Source organism: Hipposideros armiger, unplaced genomic scaffold (assembly GCF_001890085.2).
Source record: "Hipposideros armiger isolate ML-2016 unplaced genomic scaffold, ASM189008v1 scaffold_133, whole genome shotgun sequence".
Taxonomy (NCBI): Eukaryota; Metazoa; Chordata; class Mammalia; order Chiroptera; family Hipposideridae; genus Hipposideros; species Hipposideros armiger.
Genome location: NW_017731483.1, coordinates 264,983 through 285,907, shown reverse-complemented (window position 1 = coordinate 285,907; position 20,925 = coordinate 264,983). Strand labels below are relative to the sequence as shown.

Genomic DNA, 20,925 nt, shown 5'->3' with positions numbered 1-20,925 from the left:
GACAAAGATGATATAAAGATCGAGGTAGAGATTGAAATGATATGTCTATAAGCCAAGGAATGCCAAGAGCCTCAAGAAGCTACAAGAGGCAAAGAAAATTCTCCCAAAGCGTCTTCAGAGGGACAGTGGCCCTGCCAGCACCTTGATTTCAGACTTTTGGTTTCCAGAACTCTGAGAGAATAAATTTGTTTTAAGCCATCAAATTTGTGTTTTGTTGTGGCAACCCTAGGAAACTAATACAGAGGCAAAATAGCATTTAAGAACTAAGTACACATACAAAAGAAATCATGACCATTCGTGTATTCGACAAAGCAAAAAGAAATCTTAACTACTATAGTCTTGTTGTGTGATGATGACCTTGCATCTGAAAAACCTAAGACTGTTATAATGAAAAAGTTATTTTACTGTGAGAATGCCTTTTTTTTTTTTGCTTTATTTTATTTTACTTTTGACAAGGAGGTGTAGGTTTTATATTGTTTCATTCATTTGTTTCCTTAGTACCTAGTATGGTGCTTGGCATATGGTAGAAACTCCACAATGTTTGCTAAATGAACAATAAGATTGAACCAAATAACCTTAAAGTAGTTCCATTTTCAGACCTGCTACAATTCTATGAGAACACAAAAGAAGCGAATCTACTTAAAGCTGGGAGAGGCCATGAACGGCATGTATTTTGCAGTTAGAATAGAAGGCATTTTCTAAAATCTTTTGTTTGGCGACTAGAACTCACATTATGACAGTGAAAGGAATCACTTTTAAATAGAAAAAACATGTAATTCATCATACAGCAAGAATTCTAGAGAACTCCCACCCTCAAAAAGATTTAAAAATACTTGGCCAGCCTTAGGACAAACTAGCAAGTAAAAAAGTGATCAATCAATTCACAGTCAAATTAAGAGAGTGAATACAAAACATATATATATATATATAAAATTACTCACCACTGGATTAGATTTAAAAAGGGAGCAAAAAGCAAGTCTCAGTCAGCTGAAGTTCATATCCTCCATTGTTTTGGGATGAGCATAATTTTCCTATTTATCAGTAAGTGAAATGAATGCAGCACTTTCAATGAACATTCTGTTTTTAGTAATTCAAAACAATAAAGTTTTCAGATAAAGAGACTATGTAGGCTAGACAATCTTCTAAATGGAACTCTTAGTAGACAAGTGATCAAGTGATCAAGTGTGAAGGTCACAGAAATATATTTTATAATTTCAAATTCTGTGTTCAACACCATGAGTTGTAAAGAGAGCATTGAAATATGGGGCCATAAACTATAAAGATTACTCAGCTATAAATTATGAGTATTATTATTCAACTTATCATTATCCTAGTCAATTCTCAATTCCCATCAGCCTCTCTGGCCTCTACTTTGTTAGGTCAAAATAGCAGCTATGTAGAATTACAAAGGTGATGGAAGCCCTAGTTTATCTAATTGTATCATGTTCCCCTCCCACCTTGTGCAGGACTCTTCTTGACAGCATCCCTGGCAGAATGGCCCTCTGGCCTCCAGTTGAACATCTGCTATGATAGACAGCTTACAGGACCAATAATCCACTGTAAATTCATGCTACTGGAAAGTTTTACCTTATCAGGCTGAACATCTGCTCACCTTTCCATTCTACACATTGAACACGAGCCTATCATGAACAGCTCACCAAGAAACTATCCACCTACTCTTCCACAAGCTCATGGTAGTCCTATGCAGATGGAAGCACTGAACCAGGTAGGTAGGGCCTGCGGGGAATTCCAAGGAACATTCTGTCCTTCGAGAGCTTTAGGACTATGCATGAAAAGTTAGCACAAGCTATGTGATGCAAGTACTGTAAGAAAGTATACCAGGGAAATAGGGGGGCAGAACAAAAGCACTGAGTACTGTATGGGTTAGGTGAGCAGAGCTGTTTCTCTGGATGAAGGAGGTGAGGAGCAAAACCTGGCTAGGGAAGTTCACACAGTACAGTTCTGGAAGATTAAGTTGGGAGGTTAGGTGGGGGCCAGAGTGTTAGAGGAGTAAGAGAATACCATGTAGAGTTTGACATCTGCTAGAGCAGAAAACAAGCCAATGGAGGCTTCTCAGTAAGGGAGAAGCACAATGATTTCCAAACTTAAGGAAGATTAGTGTTCCATGCTTTATGACCGAGACTGGGGAGGGGTAAGACTATACAGCTAAGAGGGCGCAATGATAATCCAGGAAGGGAAACAAGTGCCTGGACTGGGGTGAAGGAAATTTGGAGGAAATTTCAAAGGAGGCGAATAGGTCATGATGACAAACTAAAGAGCTGACAAGTTCAACGAGCCAAAGTTATAAACCCAGGTGACTGGTGGAACTGAAAGGGGGAGTAAGACTGTAAGACTATTCTGGAGAAAAAGTCTGTGTAGCCACTGATCTATTTCAGTTTCACTTACTAAATGCCTTGCCCAGTCAATGAGAAAACAGCTGACAGGGATGAGGTGCTTTATACGCATTACCACTAAGAGCTTGCAAACTGTATCTGACTACTTTTCATACCCAGGACGAAAGCACCAAGAAAGTAACTGGGCCCAAGGCACTAACCAAAGTGCTAACAGACTCCCAAGCTACTCCAATCTTTAAAGAGGCAATAGTTAAAGCTATGAGTTAAAATGACTAGATGACAAGATGTGATGGGGGATGGGAGAAGAGAAGCTCTTAGTACATTAGAGAATCTCCCCATTTACCTCCTTACCGTCATGTCTCTTAAAGGTAGGCCTTTTCCTGTTCTCCAACCAGTGAGGAACAGAAGAAACAGAAAATGAACTAGTGGAGCATAGAAGAAGAGGAAACAGCATTTCAAGGAGAAATGGGATAGGTAACAGCATGAAATGCTATAAGGGTTATGAGCATAAGGCTTACCAAAGGGTAGTATAATTCACAATTAAGAGGCTACCATTACCCTTGGAACATATCACAAACATCATTTTTGAAAAGTTTAAATCATATTTGGTAGCCTACAGTATGGCAGACACCAGCTCCTCTAATTACAAATTTTCAATCTACAAACTACAAAGTTTTCATGTATGCAAATCAAACAAAACCACATAGACTCTGCCTGCCACCAACAGATGAAATTAGCCATTCTCTGTATGATGTGTCACTCTAAGCTTATGAACCAAAGCATTAACAAACATCATTTCAGAAATTAAAGAAAAATGCTTTATACTCTTGAATGATTTCCAGAAAAAAAAAGTTATGCTCACACATACATCTGGCTTGTTTAAATGGTATTGGCTTTAATTACCTTAAAAAAAAAACCCCACCCTACTGATATGAGTTACCCCAGTCCTGATAATGGGTTCATAAACTTTGATAATACAAGTGTCCTGCATGTCTCTTAGAAGAAAATGTACCCTGAAGACACCCTTGTTCCCTCCTTAAAATAAAAACAATTTAAACAACCTGAATAAAAGTGCATTTTAAGCCATTGAGAAAATATGTCCTATCCTATTTTATAATATTCAGGGATATTTATTAACTCAGTACAGAAAGTCCTCTCACTTAACATCACTGATAGGTTCTGTGACTTTAAGAGAAACCACGTATAATGAAACCAATTTTCCCACAGGCTAACTGATATAAACGAGAGTTAAGTTCCTATGGCATCTCAGCAACTTTATAACAAAAGGACATTGAACAAATGACATTATTTGAAAACCTGCTGTACTTCATATGTAATATTCCAAAATAAATGATAAACTCTTCAAAAATCATGTCATATGGGAAGATAGACAAGCTCTCTGCTAATTTCCTCAAATATCACAATCCATTCTGCATTAGAAGTAACAGCTAGAGATGATCCAAGGAAGTTAGTACTATCATTACAGTACAAATCAGTGTTCCCCGAATGAAGTAAGCTAAGAAAGACTTTCACTGAGACATCACACACAACAGTCTTACATACAATTAGCTACTTCAGTTATATTTAGCCAGGTGGTTTCTCTTGCCTCATGGGTCAAATGAGAAAGAGAAGATTGAAAATCTGATTATTTTGCTACAAGATATTACATACTTCTCAGATTTACTTCTTGAGGGCTCATCTTATTATAGACCTTAAACCACTCATTTTTTCAAGGTAATAACCAGTGTATATCAAGGAAGCCTTTATAACTTAGTGTTGTGGACTGGAAAATATAATTTGCCCTCCATTTCTAACCAAGTACCCATTTTCCCAATAGGAGGGATCTGTATTACGCTGGTGTAAAAATAATTGCGGTTTTTGCCATTATTTGTAATCGCAAAAACCGCAATTACTTTTGCACCGATTTAATAGATGTATAAATAAGATTAGAAAAGCAACATGATGGCCTTCTTTTCATCCAAGTTGAAATATCCATCATAAACTATCTTATATGCCCATAGATTCTCACCAAATACCTTCATCTCAGTATTTAAATTAAGAGCGATTTGTTATATCCTTAGTTTTCATCAAACCTATAAACAGATTTAGCTTAATGGCCAAAACTTACTAAAAGTAGTAGATATTATACATGCTATGTGTAAATAACCTTATACCTCACTGGCAACAATATTTAAGGGGTAACTCTGGTGTCTATAAGTTAGGCTTATAGGGACAAACGGAGCTTGCATAACCAGCAATTTGCAATCTTCCACACGTACACAAATAGGGTTTTTATTTTTTGCATCTTTTCAGTGAACCACAATCTGCTGTGATAATCTTCTCTTCCTTACTAAATTCAACTAGAGAAAGATTATATATTATTAAAAATCGTCATCATTTTCCAAGTATCTAGTCAGTTACAACAGTCAGAGAGGTATTTTTTGAATGATTTTGAGTGTACAAAGTAATGTGGAGCAAATGATACCTTTCAAACAGCACAGCATAGAGCATGTTTCCCATATTCATTTATACTGCTTACAGGAATTTACTCGCTTTTGTATTAAAAGCAGAAATGCCTATCAAGTTAGATTTTTATTTCTATCAATCATAGTAGCACTTGTCACTATTTTAATAAGACTATGTCATAACTTACCAGGGGAAAGAGACAACTTAATAAGTACTTTAACAAAGCACTAATATTTAGAATCAGACTTTTAAAATAAAAAACCTCATTTACTCATTCCAGAGGATCAGAAAGGTAGAACAAGCACAGAAAGATGGTCAGCACAAGCACTATCCTCCTCCAGGGTACTTCCTCCATTTCATGACAAGCTTTCCTTCTCTATTCATTAACTTACAAAACAAAAATATGTCCTATATGCCAGATGATGCAAAGATACACATGTACACACACACACAACACACCAACCATACAACCTTGCAAAATATTGGGTTGTCGGAAAGGTCATGACTTATTTTTTCTATGTTTTTCGTTGCAAAAATGCATTATGACTTTTCCGACAACCCAATAATTATCCCCATGTTTAAAGTAGAAAACTCGAGGGTCATAAAGACAAGGAAATTTGCTTAATATCACACAGTTACAAAGAGGTAGAGCCAGGCATGAACTAGGTAGGACTTTGCAGCTTTGTTTATTTAATTAATTAATTTATTTTTAAAGACAGCGCTGGGGAATTGGGGGAAGGGGAACAGACAAGTTGCTGTCCTTTTTGTTCTTCAGTCTAGTTGTGGAGGATGTTGCTTCACTGGCCCAAGCTGGCACCATCATTGCGCTCTTCCCAGGCAAGGCAGATGAGTCGCCGGCTTCTGGATGGCCGCTCATGGCAGCTGCTGGCTGCTCACGCTGGCTGCTGGCTACACACGGTAGCCCATGGCAACCCACTGCCACAGGGGCTGCAGCCTCTGCCTTCGCCAGCGACTCACGGCTGCCCAGCTTCAGGTTGAGCTGTTGTTCAGCATCTTAGCTGTAGAGGGCAGTGTCACTGGCCCGCATATGTGGGATCCGAACTGGGGCCCTCTGGCATCCCAAGCCAGCTCTTAACCAACTGAGCCACTCAGCGGGCCCAGGACTTTGCAGCTTTGAAGTCACTCTACCTTCTGGTATTGTCAGTTATCCTGGAAATTCAGATTCTAGAACTATTTCCATAATGCATCAGCTCTCCCTGATAGGGATGTACAGTGCATACCTAGTCTTCTGGGGAAAGAATCCAAGTACAAACATGTCTGAAGCACAAAAAAAGGTTTCAAATGTAACCATTTATATTTACTGTTTACAAACATACATATTATCTTTCACATCATCATAGCAACTCTGAAGCAAAGGTAGGAATTATTTTATCCCTATTTTATAAATGAAGAAACTGAAACTGCAGTATCTGACATACAGTAAGTGCATTTATTTGTTAAATTATAAGACTCAAATAGGCTGTGACTTGTCGAAACTACTGGCTGAAGAGGGTTCAAACCCAGGTCTCTTTAATTCTAAAATCAATGGCTTGTACAACAAAATACAACTATCTCTATAAACTATTTTCATCATTGATACAGAATTTAAGTTCAAAACTAACTAGTTATAAAACAGAGCTAGGCAGATAAATTATTGACTTAACAGTCACATTGTTAGGCTGCTTTTGTTTGTGTAATAAAGATGGTGCAAGTCTCAGCATTAGAAGAACACAGGGCCTGGGAGTTAGCCATGCCAACTCATTACCTTGGTGCGCACAATTTTAATACCACTGGATGGACAACTTGAAAATTACCCAAAAAAAAGGGATTTAAAAAAAGGAAAATCATTCATTCATTCACTCATTCACTGATTCCCTCATCTAAACATCTGCTGAGCATGTAATAGGTGTAAGTGCCTACAGTGTACCATGGACACATTCACTGAGTCTCATTTTTGTCTTCCCAGAACTCTGCAGTAGAGGTCTTTATCCCCATTTGATAGGTGAGAAAAATTGAAGCTCAGAAAGGTTAAATAACTTTTTAAGTTAAGTGGTCAAGCTAGGTGTCATTTACAAGTTGTAGGAGTACAAGTACATGTACATCTGTGGGTATCTCTTCCTTCTAGATTCCCACGTAACCAGTGGTCTAACACTTTACACCAAGGTCAAACAAAAGCAAGAGCCCAGCCCTACCTTGTTCAAAATATACATGTTACTATTAAAAATCCTTTCAAATATACACAGAAAAAAAATGGAAGGACATATAGTTGACCTTGAACATGGATTTGAACTGTGTGGGTACACTTACACATGGTTTTTGGGTTTTTTTTCAATAAATACATACAGTACTGTATTTGTTATGATTTTTAATAACATTTTTTCTCTAGTTTACTTTAAGAATACAGTATAGAATACAAATAATATACAAAATATGTGTTAACCCTCAGTTGGGCGCAACTGATCTCACAGATTCATTGCACACAAATTTTCAAGTATCTAACAGTTAACTTATTGTGACTCACCGCTTCCTTATCTTCCGCCTCTACTGTAACCTATTGCCAGTCGTGTTTGTGACTTAGTACAGTAAAGACATATTTCATAGCGGCATCTTTGTGTGCAAGGAATCTGGGAGATCAGTTGTGCCCTACGGAGGGTTAATAGACTATATTATCAGTAAGGCTCCGGTCCACCGTAGGCTATTAGTAGTTAAGTTTGGGGGGAGTCAAAAGTTATACACGGATCTTTAACTGTGTGGGCAGTCTACATCCCTAACCCCCATGCTGTTTAACGGTCAACTGTACAAGAAAATGTTATCAATGGCTAGGGTATGCACTTTTTTCTTTGTCATGCTTTCCTGTACCATGAAAGTATACTGCTTTCAGGAATCAAAAAATGTACCAGGGAATCTTTTGTTTTAACATTTTAAGTTAATACAACTACAGGTTGTTACCCATTCTGTCACACATAGAGAGTATTTTTAAGTTAGCATACTGGGGGAACACTGGGTTAGTCAGGGCTACTACTCCCAGCAGAGGCATCTGGGCCAAGGGTTAAGGAGATGAATATTATCATCAACTCTGTTAGGAAGTTCTACCTTATTGGGTCAAATCAGCAATTTTAAAACTTAAATTAAGCAGAGAAGAGAAAAAAAGAAAATATCAGCAAACAATGTACGTGGTAATAATCAGTACAGTTTTGCGAAAATGTTTTAGCTACATGCCTTAATCTTTCAATACGCTGTACCTTATTCACAGTATGACAACCACACTGCTGTCCTTGCCACTCCTTGAATATGCCAGGACTCCTTGAATATGCCGGGGACAGTCTCACATTAGGGGCTTTGCACTAGCTAATGCCCCTGCCTGGAAGGCTCTTCCCAGAAGAAATCCAAATGGCCAGTAACTGCCTCACCTACTTCACAGCTCACCTTTTCAGTGATGCTTACAAACTTCAACTCCCCTGTGCATTCCTGATCCTCCTTACCCTGGCTCTACCTTGTCTTTTTCCCATACACTTAACAATTATTCCTGAGCACTTAACCTGTATAAGGTATTATCCTAGGAACTGAGATCTAAGAATAAGAAATTGCAATTAGCTTTTTACCACTTTTTAGTCCACAAAATCATAGAAGCATGCAAATAGCCCCTCCTTAGTCAGATATAATACTTGTATTATTCCTCAGAAGTTAATAGGCAAGATAACAAAGGTAAAGAGCAGCAGATCCAAGACTGGAGCCCAAATCTCTGACTCCTAAACTAAATATTCTTCTGAAAGCACAACTCGAGACAACCATAACTTCAGTCATTATAACTGCATGTAATCTCCTCATGGTTCGGATATCCCTTCCCACCTACTGAACTGAGCAAGACACTAATGATAGAGTCCTACAGAAATAAAAAGGGTGTGAATTCCTTTTTATCAGGGTTAAAATTCTTCTGATTCTTGAAGACCTTTTTCCAAAATCTCTTAAATCCAATTACCAAAGGTCCCACTACTAGACTATGATAATCTAAAACAGAAATAAAAAAAGAACTGGCACCCAACAGTTTTCCATAGCTCAAATACTACTAGCATGTTTTTTTCTGAGATGATTTCTTCCTTCTTTTCATTGCTTTTCTCTGTTATGTTAGTAATGTCCATGTCTACAAACTCAGGTGACTAAAAATTAGATACATTAAAATACAATGCTCAAGCTTCAACATAATGAGAAAATGACAGAGCTGTAGGACTCACAGAGATGCTGAGCACAACATCACCAAGGGAATCAAAGCAGTTAGAATTTTATCATATTTCAGGCTCTCAAGGACAGAGAGAGCCAAGACCTGAGATTCATGGCCCTACACAAGACTTCTTTCTCCAAAGGGGCACTTTCCCTCCCCTCTCGAATGGAGTAATTGAAATGCCACTGAGAACCCACTAAACGCCATGATTTTTATTTTGGCTAAGGTAATAATGAGCTGTTCTAATGGAAGCTGGCCAAAGGATTTTCTAGCTTCTTTAGGGCCAATTCTGACATCTGGCCATGTCAGCAAGCCAGGCAGCAAGGCTTCTTAAAAAACCAAAACCAGGGCCGCCGAGTGGCTCAGCTGGTTAGGAGCTCGCTCAAGAGTTTGAGCTCTGAGCAACAGCGGTTCAATTCTTGGCCTGAACTGAGCAGCCGCTAAGCTGCCAATAGGTAGCAGGATGGCTCAGCTTAAAAAAAAAAAAAGAGAAGACTTCTCTGATTCTCCCATTGCGAAGTACGTAATTTGTCTCTTTCAAACATCTACAGCTGTCCTTCTCATACTGTAATGGGCATATATGAAGCGGCTAGGTACACTGTTAAAAGGCAGATTCGGCCTCAGGAGGCATGGGAGAAACATGTTAGAATCTCCCAGGTGATACAGATGCCTAGGCTCCCAACCACACTTCTGTGTAGCAAGATCCATAACCCACGTCTACAATACCTTAAGGGATCTTATCACTTTCCTTTTGAAACTCTAATTATTTACATACACATCTTCTCTCCCCACCAAATTATAAATTTCCTAGAAGCATGATATGCACCTCAATTTTCTTTTTCTCTTCCGTGGTAGATAGTAAACAGGCATTCCAATGATAGGAGGAAAAGGAAAGAATAATGCCCATGAAATAAAGTTCCTGCAGCCTGGGCCACAGATAGTTCCTCTCTATGGAATGAAAGGTAGGCTAAAGATCAATCAATGCTGTGAAAAGTTAACTGTTTCTAATCACTTACTTGATTAGATCAAACAGAGCACAGAAATGGTCAATGTCAGGAAAGCAGTGACCAAAGCATGCTATTCCTTACACTGGGTAACAGGCAGAGGGGCACAGATCTGCAACTTGTTGAAAAACCAGCAGATTTTTTTTGAGGAAATACGCCATCAAAAATAAGTCTGTTGGGCCGGCCGAGTGGCGCGATGGTTAAGAACTGGCTTGGGACGCCAGAGGGCCCCGGTTCGGATCCCACATATGAGGGCCAGTGACACTGCCCTCCACAGCTAAGATGCTGAACAACGGCTCAACCTGGAGCTGGGCTGCCCTGAGTCGCCGGCGACGGCGTAGGCTGCAGCCCCTGTGGCAGGTGAGTTGCCATGGGCTACCGTGTGTAGCCAGCGGCCAGCGTGAGTGACCAGCAGCTGCTCTGAGCGGCCGTCCAGAAGCCGGCGACTGATCTACCTCACCCGGGAAGAGCGCAATGATGGTGCCAACTTGGGCCAGTGAAGCAACGCCCTCCACAACTAGACTGAAGAACAAAACGACAGCAACTTGTCTGTTCCCCTTCCCCCAATTCCCCAGCGCTGTTCCCATCCCCCCAATTCCCCAATAAAAATCTTAAAAAAAAAAAAGGTCTATTTATTATGGGAGTTAGATGAATATGCCTTTTGAAAAACAAGACAGACTAAACACAGAGTCACTGAATCCTCAAATCCAGCGTGCTTACCTTCTGGACTAAAAACTTTACTTAGGTGATTTATCCACGGTTAAGGTATTAAGTATATGAAAGGCTTGGCACTTGTACATAGACTCCCTGACATCTAGTCCAGCTTTCTTTGCACTATACCACCTCTTTAAGGGACCTAAATGAATGGACAAATAATACTTTCCATTGTTTTTAAACTGTATCTTTTAAGTACATCTATTCTGAATTACTGGAGCAAGTAAAAGTACTCATCGTTTTGAAAAAGGGCAAATAACATGAACACTCACATTACATACACACAGAGAAATATACATGGTTAAGAAATACGAAAAAATATTCAACTTTGGTTATAATCAAAGAACTGTATATTTAAATGAGATGATCAGTTTTGGTCTACTAAACTGGCACATTACAAAAACACCCACTGACTGATTAGCATGAGGAGGAAGTGTGCATACTCATACACTGTTGATAGGAATACACATTGGTACAATGTGTATTTTCAGTAGAGCAATTATCAGAAATCCCCAATAACAGACATACTGCATGATCCAAGAAACATAATTCTAGAAAAGTTACCTGAGTCATAATTTGGAGATTTGCAGTGAATATCATTGCACATGTACCTTTTGTACATTTTTTTATACTTTTGTATTGTACATATGCCCAGGGGGAAAAATATCACACTAAGCTTTAGTGTTTAGGTACCCACTGCAGAAAGGCTTTTTAGGTATAATGTGATATGTTCCAAAATGCCTTCGAGATCAGGGAAAATTACTTGCCTACAGAAGTTTAGGATTATATGTTTCAGCTGTCATCTCATGAACACCACTAAGTCTGAACAGATCTAGTTCTTCACAGCTGAGCTATAGTTTACCTGAAGAAATTATTGTAGTAGAATAAATGGCTCTTTAGAGCAGGCTGTTTAAGGAAAAAATGATGACCTCAGCTAGGTGGGAACTTGGACATTCAATGACTGCGTGTGGGAGGGAATAAATGAAGTCTGAAAGGGGAAGTGAGGGAGGAGGAACAAAGTACATTGGGAAGATAAGGGATATTTTTTCAGACAGGAAAGATACTGAGTAAGCAGGTTCCATCACTAGGACAAAATTACCAGTTAGATAAACAACTCAAATCATGATTAGACAGATGTTTTATAAATACGTGCTACCTAGTATGTGATTATTAAAATTCCTTTGGTTAACACTGCGTTCCAACTGAATCTAGCTTGTCTTGTAATTCTGGCTTATTAAACCTTTTCTTGGCTTTATTTTCCAGCCCATTAATCTTTACAGGTATTCTCTAAAATAGCCTCAAAGTTTCTATTCCTCTACGTTTATTTAAATATAGAAAATGTTAACTAGATTTTAAAATCATTAGAAAAAAATTGCTTCTTTTTTATATTTAACAGGATTTGTAGGTTTTCTATATAAAGCATGAGTTATTGCAAAACAAATTCTTTCTCCTTCTTAAACTTAGCTCTACAATCAAACTTACCATTCCAGAAAAGTGCATCTGATGTAGTTTTCCTATTCATTGTTTCAACTTTTCTTTCCAATGTCTTAACATTTTTTTCCCTTCACATTTTTTGGAACCCTAAAAGTAATTTCTGGCCGACAACTCATATTTCAGGCCATTTTCTGGATAAGGAAAAGAATATTATCTAGAATCCTTAAAGAGGGGATGGGCTCTAACAACACTAAGTATTATTCCAGTACTTCTAGAAGGAAAAGAGAACCACAGTATATAATGAAATTACCAAGAACCAGCTCTATACAGAATATTTTCCTCTATACAGAAGTCATTCATTACTGTATAATTATAAGAAGTGGCAACAAGACACCTTATTTAATATTATCATGTTTATATACAACCTTTAGTTCTCAGAAGTACTTTGACATCTGAAAAGGTCCAAGTACTGTATAAGGTTGTTGAATATGACTTGCAAATCACAGAAGGAAGAGAAGGGGGAGATAGAGGAGGGGGAAGAGAAACAGAAAGAAGCTATTTTAAACACAAATATTAAAAACAACGTAATATGATGAAACAAGCACTGCAAGTCAAGAGACCTGATTCAAGTACCAGTTCCGCTGGTAACTTGTTATGTGATCCTGAGTCACTTAACTATACCTCTTAAATTGTAAAAAAGTACCTTTGACTTAATATTAAATTTGGCTTTTAAAAAATCTGCTACAATTAAACTTTTTCAAATATTGTATCACAGTAACAGCTCAATTACACGTATATCATTTTTTTCCATATGGGGTGAGTCCTTCACTTTTGTCCCAATTTGACTTGCAGCCTGGCTTACTTGCGTTGCACGCTCAAGATGTACTTTGGAGGAAAGAGACTGAGGCAAGATTCCTTTATGATGGGATGGAGCTGAGCAGGTGAAGGGGTTAAGGAATGAGTGCTGAAGTATACAAAAGATCTGGTCATCCTCAAATCAGGAGCACAGAACAAGAACTCAAATTGGGAGGAGAGAGGTTGTAACAAAAATTGAGGGAGGCTCTGAGCCTAGGCTTTCAGCTTAATAATAGCTTCCACCTTTATTTCCCCAGTGGACACCAAGCCAGTCTCCAGTTCCGGGTTCCCAACCAATCATATCAAGCCACAACAGAGGCTCTGCCAAGCCGGGCACTGTTTCAAGACCAGAGTGAGATTCACACGACCCCAGCACCTGTCGGCCTCACACCCTTTCCAAAAGGAGAGGGTGAGGGGGTAGTAGGTCTATCCCCCGTCCTTTTCGATTCAGGCAACCACCCGGTCCAGGAGCCCTCGAGACTGAAACAACCTCCTTACTCCGGAGAAAGGGGGAGTTCCTCGCTGTGACCCTCCCATGTATCCTTCCTCCAGGGTAATTCTGATTACAGGTCCCAACCTCCGACCATGATTTCTCAGGCCTCGGGGACCCCAGGCCTGGAGAGTGGACAGACCGATGCCAAGAGTGAGGGCAGCGGAGGAGGGTGCACTCCTCGCCACCGGAGGAAAAGATACGAAAGCAGGGGTAGGGGCAGCTGTGGTCCCCCTCAGCGAGGGAGGGAAGCAGTCCCTGCGTCTATCGAAGGGTCTGTCATTCCTTCACTCACTCACTCACCAGGAGCAGCAGGGAGCATCTCAGGTCGGGTAAGGATAGGAAGACTGCAGGATTCATGGTAACGCTGGGATCCGCGGTAGGGACAAGCGTTGGCTGCTGGGACTGGGCAGGGTTGGGTTAGGTTAAGAAAGGGCTTGGCTCCGGGAGCCGGCAGCAGCGGAGGATTCTCCCTGCAGCCGCACCTTGTCCTCTCGACCCGGAGCTCTAGCGGCGAACACCCGGGACAACTTCCAGAGAGGCCTCGCAACCCTCACTTCCGGGTCCTGCCCACCTCTGAGCACATCGGGAAATGTAGTCTTGCACCACTCTAACTGAGCACGTCATTGGGAATCCAGAACTCATTTCCCATAAGGCTCTCGGCCCAGGTCCACCGAGTCTTTTGCGCGCGGGGCCCTGTGGGATAAAAAGGGCGGAGAGCGGGTGTACACTGTTTCAGAGGGTGGGAACTACATTTCCCAGAAAGCTGCGCGTTTGAGAGTCTCGGGCCGCTTTCCGAGGGGCTCTGTTAGCTTCAGCACGGTGGGGTCGGCCCCAGCCGGATGTAGTGTACTGTCCTGGCAGGAGGGGCGGCCCAGTGGGGGTCGTGCCTTCTGGAGCCGTCCCCGGGACGTGAGTCCTGGAGGAGGCGAGGGTGAGTAGGAGGGGGCCTGGCTGGGGAGGCTGGATCGATCTGTACTGCCTTGGCCCCTGCCTTAGATTCACGGCCCTCCTGGCCTGAGCTGTGGCCTGAGCCTCCATCACTGGCCTCCTCGCCTGCTGCCTCTTCTTTCTGTGCTAATTACTGCATTATAAAGTCGGAGGCCTCTGAGGGTCTCAGTTGAATAAGTAAATGATTGTCCCTTATCCCTAATTGTCTCTGTGGGCTTCTGTAAGGCACAGCTATGGGATAGGATGGGAAAGCACGTTGTAAACGGAAAAGTTCACGTGTGAGAGTGATTGCTAATAATGCATGGATCACTCCCCACAAGGTAATTACGAAATTCCTTAGCCAAGCAGTTGAGGATAGTGACCTGGTCCCAGTTAGCTCTCCAGCCTCGTCTACAAATACCCAGCCAGGTCCACGTGCCCCAAATGGTAGCCAAACAATCACTATGTACCCGGGAGGCATTCTGCTTTTTGTGGTTTTCCCTATGCTTAGCCTTTGCTCCAGCTTTCCTGCCGCCTGGAATGGCCTTAACCCCTTTTCTATCTGGAATTCCATCTCAAATGTCACAATCTCTGAGAACTTCCCAAGCTACCAACCCTTTAGTCCTCATCAGAATGACTCTTCCTTTGCTTGTGACTGCAGCACCACTAGTTTTGTACAGTTATAATTATTAGAGTATTTATTACACTAGCTTGTTTTATAATTAGTAATTATAATGATACCTTTGCATTTTATAGTATTTTATAATTAACTGGTTTTGATTTTCATCTATAAATATGTACAAAAAAAACAATAGCGCTGAAAGTATACCTTTGAGCTGAAAGAAAAAAAAAAAGACCTTAGAGCACCACTTCCCCAGGGTGACAAAATTAGTGGCAGAGCCACTACTTTTAGTTAGTTCCCCTTCTCTCAGTCCAGTGCTCTGCTCTCTGTACCACACATCTGCCTCTCTGACAGAGGAGCTAGAGATGAGGAATTTTAAAAAGATCAGATACTGTACTTACCTGGCAGGGGAGGTACCATGTTCACGAAGGTGGTTTTCCCAGGGCAAGGCTTATCCATTGCGCTCCGCATGGGCTGACCCCTGCGATTTCCCCAAATAATGGGAAACTTGACTGCATAGTTTGTGGTAGGGGGGGACTGCATTCACGCTCTCCCCTAAAAAAAATTTTAAAAATAAAAAAAGCAGATACTCATGAGTATGAACTTATTACTCCAAGAAATTAAATTGTGATCCTGCTTACCCTCTGGACTTAGTACTCAGCCTGTAACTTTTCATTCAACAAACATTTACTGAACACCAACTATATATATACCTGTTGGTGAGATATATATAACTATAACTGAGATCTAATTTTTAGTGTATTTACAAAAAGTATGAAGAGTTTGGGGGGGTTTTTTTGTGTGTGTATGACGGATGGGCCTAAAACTGATCCCTTAGAATCTAAAATGACACGTTTTAGAGTTTAGAACAGTGCCTAGCATATAGCTGATAATCAACTTGTTGAATGAATCCACATGATCTACCTTTTCAGTTTTCGTATTTTACAGAAAATCCGAGGTGAGCCAGCCTAAGGGCACACTGCTTATTATTAACCAGGCCTAGAGCCCAAGTTCAATTACTCCTCTATGGTGTTTCCACCCACACCCCTGTTTTGTAGCTTCTTTCAAGTCACTTTAATATAATCCTGCATATGACAGTGGTTTTCTGTGACATGACAGTCACGCTAAGACATGACAGAACTGTCTCTCAATGACCATAAAAAATAAAGACGTGAAGAGCTGACCTTTACCAAAATTAAAACACTTTCACTCTAAGGCAGAATTTGAACCTAAAATCCTTGTCGATGACAACACAAGTTATTAGGTCATCAATAGTGATAAGTTTATCTTACAAAACTTTCAGATTCTCGGGAGTCACAGAAATGGGAGTGACCCCTTTTGGTAGAATCAGAAGAGGGCCTGACTACCCTTATGAAAGCTATACCTGTAGCTGATTACAGCTGCTCTTTAGATAAGTATTCATGTGCCAGCATACCATAATCCCCTTGACTCCCTGTGTTTCTTACACTTTTAACCTCCCGGGTCCTTGTAGGCATTCAACTTGGAAACTTTGATATAACATCTTATGTTTAGGAAGGAAGTTTAAGATCATTGATGTAACTACCCCTCTTTCCTTCCCATTAGGTGCTTGAATTCTTGCTGCACTTCTGACATAACCCAGACTCTGCTTAACACACTCTTATGATAGAGAACTCGCTATTTTCCTGTGCAGAGAATGCATTTCCAGGTGGTTCTAGCAAACCACATCTATCAGACTACCAGTCAGAACAAAAATTTTTTTAATGAAATATGGTTAATCCTAAGGGGGGGTGGTATTCCAAGTAAAATCCTAAGGTTAAGATCTCAAGCCAGGTTTGTAACCCTGGTGGATATAGGAAAGGAGAGAACAAATAAAAATTCCTCCTTTTGTCTGCATGAAAGAAAGAACTAGGTACTTTTCAATTTAGCACTTAAACCTAGTTAATTCTGACCTAACAATTAAGGTCACGTTATACCTATTTTGTGGCTTGGCCATCACCTTTATTCCCTGTATCAATTCTAATTTTTAGTGTTATGTGGAATCAAATTGCCTCTATTAATTTAGAAATCAATGTGGTTTCTGGACCCTGTGCCTAATGCTAAATATTAAGCCGCCTCCCTTTTTTTCTTTTTTTTTTTTCCTCAGATAGCTCCTGACAAAAGTCTTAAAAGCATCTAAAGCTCTCATTTTACAGATGAGCAACTTGTACAACTTGTACAGATGGCAATTCTAGGACAGCAGAATTTTAAAATTCTAGTCACATATTCTAGTAAACCCTATTTATAATATACCTACATAGAACTGATGCGACAGCTTTCAGAAATGATTCCTGCATATGCTAATGGTTTACATCATCGTTTCAGGTCGGTCCAGTTGTTGAGAAGACTATGAACAGGTCAGAGAACTTGCTCTTTACTGGTTCCTCGTTAGCATCCCAAGTTCATGCTGCTGCTATTAATGGAGATAAGGGTACTCTTCACAGGCTCATCATAGGTAAGCAGTTCCTGGAAATGCAGAAACTTTAAAACTAACTCTTTGTCCTCAGGAAGGTTGTTAATCTTAATTCACACTGTACTTACACATTTGAATGAAAATACCTCATTATTTATATTTTGTTCCACAACTTCAACAAGAAAGAAATTAAGTCCTGAAACTTAAAAATATGCATTAGAATTATGTGAAAAGTACTTGCGAAATATCCGTGTATTTGGCATTGAACCTGGATGTGTACTCAAGGTGCTAAGATAATTCGTCTTTGTAATAACAGAGATCTAGAATGAGATAGTAGATAATGATGTTTAACATTTAATATATACCGAAAGTGCTAAAGTTTACAAATATTTTACATTTTAATGATTTAAAATTGATTCAATATGCTCTCTATCATTGATTCAGTTGATTGAAGTTGATTCAGTGTTCTACCTATTATATGTATAGAGGTAGGCCCAATATAGAAGTTCTAGAAAGACAGAACAAGGTGAATAGGAGAGAGACAGTATTCAAGGGCACAGTGGGTAAGAATTTTCCAGAGTCGTGGAACCCACAAAATTCACCTGTAAACAAGCCATTAGTCCCAAAGAAAATAAATAAAATAAAAATGTGTATTATTTGTGACTATTTTACATACCAGTGTCTGGTTTCATCATGATTGACAACTTGGGCTTTAGAATAAAGTCCACACTGCTTGAACTTTCATATTTGTTCCTTCAGAATTTGTTTTCATCCTAACCTTTCCTGTGTCTCCAAGAACTTCTACCCACGCACCCTAACCTCTGGCTAGGTTTTCTATTCCCCAAAATGCATTTTTCTTACTTTTCTTTATATATCTGTTACCTCTCCTCTTTTCTATCTGTTCCCCGCTTACCCTCTTCTTTAGTAAACAAATTCCTATGTATCTTCTTTTAAATATATTTTTAAGGTTTTTATTAAAATATAGCTCACATACAGTATCATATTAGTTTCAGGGGTACACCATAGCTACCCAACATTTATTTACCTAAAGAAGTGGTCACCATGAAAAGTCCAGCAATCATCTGACACCATACCACGCTATCACAATATTCTTGACTAATTCCCTGTGCTGTACAAAAGCATACTTTCTTATTTTGAAATAAGATAGCACATACTGCTTACATGTACAAGTTAACAAATAAATATAAAGCAAACAAATATCCATGTGAGCACCACTAGGTCAAGAGACAGAACACCGTTCCCCCCAAAGCCCCTCATGTATCCATCCCGGACCCTTGGAGTAATTTGCTGTCTTGACTTTTATGGTAATAATTATTAGGTTGTCAGAAAAGTCATGATGTATTTTTTCTATGTTTTTCATTGCAAAAATGCATCATGACTTTTCCAACAACCCAATACATTATAGTTTCACCACCAAGGTAACACTACAGTTTCATTCCTTTTTTCAACATTTTTTACTAAACGTTCCATGTTTCCTCGTACTGAAAATTGTGTATACAATTTAGTCACTTTCCCACTCCAAACCCTTTCATTGCTTCCCACTGTATTTGGAGTAAAATTTAAAAGTGTACCTATACCTTTTCCCTTCGCCAATCTCACCTTTCACCACTGTCTTCCTAGACAAACTCTTTCTTTCAGTTTCTCAAACCTGCCAAGCCCTTTTCCATCTCAGGGCTTTTGCCTGAAAGGCTGTTCTCCCCTTTCTCTAACTCTTACTCATCCTTCAGATCTCAGCATTCAGATCATTTCTTCAAAGAGGTCTGCTCTCAGTCTCAGTGATATTTGTTCTTTGTGTTCTCTCTTGGAACCCTGAAATTTTCTTTCATAGAACTTGTCTCAAATTGTAACTCTATGTTTATATGTATGACTATTTTAATGTGTCTCTTCTATAAGCTAGTAGCCTCCATGAGTATAGACCGTGTCTATTTAATTCATCACTATATCCACAAAATCCAGCACAGTACTTGGCACACAGTAGGCACATGAGAAATGCTTGGTAAGGGCATGAATAAATATTATAATCATTTTAAGTATCTTTCCTTCTGAGAAGTCTATAATCATTTTGAGGGCCAGGATTAAATGTGAATTGAGTTGAATTGAATTAAATTGAGAGGCAGGTTAGGACTAAATTCCAATGGAAAAATAATATATTTTTAAGTCAGAATACCTAAGAGAAAATATCTTATGAAATGGATTCTTTATTATTTTGATGAAAAATGTAACCTTCAAAGGAAACAGAACGTGAAGTATGCTATAAATTAAAAATACGTATACAGTCTCAGCCGTACAAATTAAATATTTTACATAATAAAAATTGAAATCTTCCTTTAATTTTATATTCCCCAAAGAAAAAAATCCTTAAAAATAAACAAAAACATGATGATATGAAACCAGTATAAAGCTGATAAATTTATTTATAAATTGGTTCCCTATTCTGTCATCTTTTCTCATTCCTTATTTTGAGCTATAACATTGCTCATCTTATAAGAATTCTGCCATTATGTCTTTTGTGCAAAAACAGTAATACCTTTGCCCTGCAGTGTTTCCCAACGTTTGTATATTCCTACTAAAATAATGACTGATTCATCTTAAATTTCAGTGTATCTTATATATTCTTTCATGTAGCACATGTTTCTCTTTTCTAAACTAGTAACATAGTACTACAGATGAATTATGTTTTTCTTGAATCTTTGCTCACCAACTGCTCTGTGAATTCATTCACTTTAGCATTTTCTATTTTCCCTTCTCTGTTTCCATGGAGAAGTATGTCAGTGATGTGTTTGACTCCATGGAAACAGATGAGCACCTCTTTCTACATACACAACTAATTAAATCGAACACTTTCTGTGCTGCCCATTGTCCTGGAGGACGATTGAAGAAGCTTTCCCTGAGTGAGACATCATTTTAGTTGCAATTTTAGTGTTTAACCTAATACAGTGGACTAATGTTTTAACATAACTTATTACATCCTAGATTCAGATGAATTGGGGCTTAGTCTTGGGCCCTAAGAGCACAAACATACATAGTAAAATCCTTATATGCTGTGGTTTATCATTATATGATTTATAAATATGTAGCTTTTTCTCTTAACATCAAACTCAAATAATTTGAATGAATACTGGAGATATATTTGAAAATAGAATTTAGTAGATTCATTTTAATGCTATACAATATAGTGTAATAGAAAGAATATGGATTTTAGAGTCAGATAAACCTGAGTTTTGAGTTCTGGCTTTGTCATTTGTTAGCTGTATTACCTTGGCTAAGCCACTTAATCTTTTTGAGCCTCAGTTTCCTCATCTGCATGCTATAGATTGTAATACTCAGCTTATGTGAGAATTAAATGAGATAATGGCTATAAAATAGCTAAGTGACTATAGTTGAT

The 20,925-nt window shown here is 39.1% G+C and overlaps 1 protein-coding gene across 1 annotated transcript in view; it reads right to left on the bottom strand.

Annotated features, from left to right (window-relative positions):
* The window catches only part of ERP44 (endoplasmic reticulum protein 44), a 64,810-nt gene extending 50,714 nt beyond the window's left edge, over positions 1-14,096 (bottom strand). The window contains exon 1 of the mRNA XM_019649500.1: positions 13,840-14,096. Coding sequence (XP_019505045.1) covers positions 13,840-13,896 — 57 coding nt within the window. The 5' untranslated portion in view covers positions 13,897-14,096. The remainder of the gene's footprint in view (positions 1-13,839) is intronic.
* Between the last annotated feature and the right edge of the window lie 6,829 nt (positions 14,097-20,925).